Source organism: Eumetopias jubatus, unplaced genomic scaffold (assembly GCF_037043125.1).
Source record: "Eumetopias jubatus isolate StellerSeaLion01/CBP00866 unplaced genomic scaffold, mEumJub1_p1.0 scaffold_8, whole genome shotgun sequence".
Taxonomy (NCBI): domain Eukaryota; kingdom Metazoa; phylum Chordata; class Mammalia; order Carnivora; family Otariidae; genus Eumetopias; species Eumetopias jubatus.
Window position 1 is genome coordinate 48,391,266 of NW_028274814.1, and position 2,836 is coordinate 48,394,101.

The 2,836-nt window shown below is 35.5% G+C and overlaps 1 protein-coding gene across 1 annotated transcript; it reads right to left on the minus strand.

Moving 5' to 3' along the window:
* Positions 1-787: 787 nt before the first annotated feature.
* On the minus strand, positions 788-1,743 carry LOC114221739 (taste receptor type 2 member 46-like). Its single transcript, XM_028119857.1, is given in 2 exon segments — positions 788-1,488; positions 1,491-1,743. Coding segments are annotated over 2 exon segments (954 nt in total).
* Between the last annotated feature and the right edge of the window lie 1,093 nt (positions 1,744-2,836).

The window sequence follows — 2,836 nt, forward strand, 5'->3', positions numbered from 1 at the left end:
AATCAAAAACTAGAAGAAATCACTTCCCTAACTGTATAAGGAAACTTACAACAGCATTAAAAAGAGGTCATGAGCATGTTTCTTTCTTCTATTTCTCTGCTGTAGAACTCAGTTTTTTCTAAAATTTTCACTTACTTCTTTAAGTATTCTTCAGTAGAGTTTACTGTACACATATATAAAATTTACTTGCAATATGTTTGTCATTTATGAATTACACTGTGTACACCTTTCTTAATCATAGCCCTAACTGCTATTAACCATGAGGTAAGAATTTATGATGGAATAATATCTACCCCAAACATTCATCCTCACTGTGTGATTTAGAATTGACTGTCCTGACCATGGAAAAGACTGGAGATTCAAACAATGAAATCTAAGCACACTGTGATACAAATTACAATGAAAAATAGCAATGACATCCCGAGATAACTTGTCAATTCTGAAAAATGCATAAAGGTAGATCATAAATTTTTAATTGGAAGATGATACATAGAATATGTATGTGAAATACACATGGCTTCATAATTCTCTGGAATTTCTTATAATATAATTAGATTGTTTATCTGAAAAAATTGGTGAGGGTATATTATTTCCAATCTTTTTTACATTTTTCATATATATATATGTATATACTTTCATGTGATAAGCTTAGATAAGTCTTTTCTGAGTAAAACTCTGAAAATTACTCAATTACATACACTATGGAAGAACCAGTAGGAGGTATAAAATATTAACCTACATCAGGTAACTTTCTACTAGAACATACACAATGCCACCTCTTACTGATCTATGGAGTTGAGAGTTTCTGTTCTTTCAGCCAGCACGTCCCCTGGTATAAAACAGACAGAAAGACCTGTTTGAGCTTCTTGTTTCCCCAGATCAGGATAAATGAGTGGCTAGAAGGATACAAGAATCCAAAAGCTTGGCAAAGCATGAAGAATAGTTTGTTCTGCAGCCCATTAGAACTCCAGACTGTGACAATTAGAGTCAGGAAGTGACCACCTAATAACAAGAGAAAGGAGATCACAGTCTGCATGGCTCTTATGTGGACCTTGGTGCTGGGATCTTGGGATCTTCTACCACTGGATTACATCTTCTTGAGATGTTTCCACAGGGAAAAGGTTAAGAGCAGGAAAGATGTCAGGGATATAACAAAGGGCACAAAGTTTGCTAGCGTGAATACAGTCATATTCAAAAGGCTTACAATGTTCCCCAATTTGGTCTGCTTAGTGATGTTTCCTTCATATTCCTTCATCTTGCTTATGAAGGAATTTTTCTCATGTATGCTTTTCTCACATATGCTTACCACTGCAACATGAAAAACCAAAAAGAACATAGACCCCAACAGTATCGCAAGAACTACACTTTTAACTCTCCACTTCAGGCGAAGAAAAATAAGGTTAGAGAAATTGGCTATTTTGAACAAATAAAATATGCTGAGGCTAGTAGCAAGCCAGATGCTAAAATGATTGTTTACCGTCCATGCAAATGAACAAGAAATCTTACTTCTAAACTATATAAAGCTGGATTCAACACAGTTGCATACCAGTTTATTAACATTACCCAGAGCAAACCGATTCTGGAGACCGCCAGAGCAGTGAGAATTTGATCAGCTGAGGACGTCTTTTGTCTCTTTATCCAGACAATGCAGTTCACCACTGCTATGAAGCCACTGGCAAAATTTCCTAGAACAAATTCTGTTATTACTAGGATGGAAAAAATGCCCGGTAGTAAAGTTACCATGTCTAGAAAGAAAAAACCAAAAAGCCAAGTCTAATGTCACTGGTGGAGATTCCTTGAATATTCGGACCTTACGTTCTATAGGCAGCTGATTTCTGAGTGTGAAAGTAAAGTTCTTGTTTCTTTTAAATTCTGTGACCAATGTCAAGCAGGAAAGCACCAGGGTATGCTAATAGATGAGCTCAATGCTGTCTTGATGAAAACCATAGTTATTCCTCAAACAGCTCAAATTAACTTCTATTTATATACCTCATGTCCTTGCTGTAGGCTGGAATACTCATAATGGATGCTGAAGCGAAAGCTAAATTCTCATTTGCTAGCATGCAAATAAAGCCATATTGTCTTTCAGTGGTTTGCCATTTTTTCCTTTTTTAACCTCTTCATAATTTGTGTTCATCGACGCTATTTTTCGCAGAGTAAAATTGAAAAACCCAAAACACAGAATATACAGTGAGTATCTTAATTGTTAGATAAAGCTGAGCCATAAGTAAGATTGTCCTCATTATGGACTTATTTTTTTAAGGTTTATGGATTTCTTTTTAATGTCACAATTATGTAGAAAGAATTCAAGCTTCTCCTATCAAAACATCAAGGGTTTGGGGGGAATGCCAATACTTCCCAAAAGCTGGTTGCCGATAACTAACACTTATGCATACTTCTATTGTTTACAAATGCATAAGCGCACATGCACACACACACCCACACTTCTTTAATAGAGAACTTATTGTCCTGTAATTTTCTTCTTTTTAAAGTAAGCTCTTTGCCCAATGTGGGGCTCAAACTCACAACCCCGAGGTCAAGAGTCACATGCTCTACTGAGTTAGCCAGCCAGGCACCTATGTCCTATAATTTTCAAAATGGAAAATGAATTTCAGGGAGTTCATCCAGGTTTAAATCCATCTTTTCTCTCAGTCAGGCTTTTCAGCCCATTATTTTTAGTTATTAAACATATCTCTCATGCTTAAGCCTTTGATAAAGTTTCTCTCTTGAGTCTATTTAATATTTAAATATTATTTAATTAAAACATTCAGAAATTTTCTAAATATCCCTTGGAAACTTAAAAGAACATGGGCTTCCACTGTAAAGTCTGGACTTC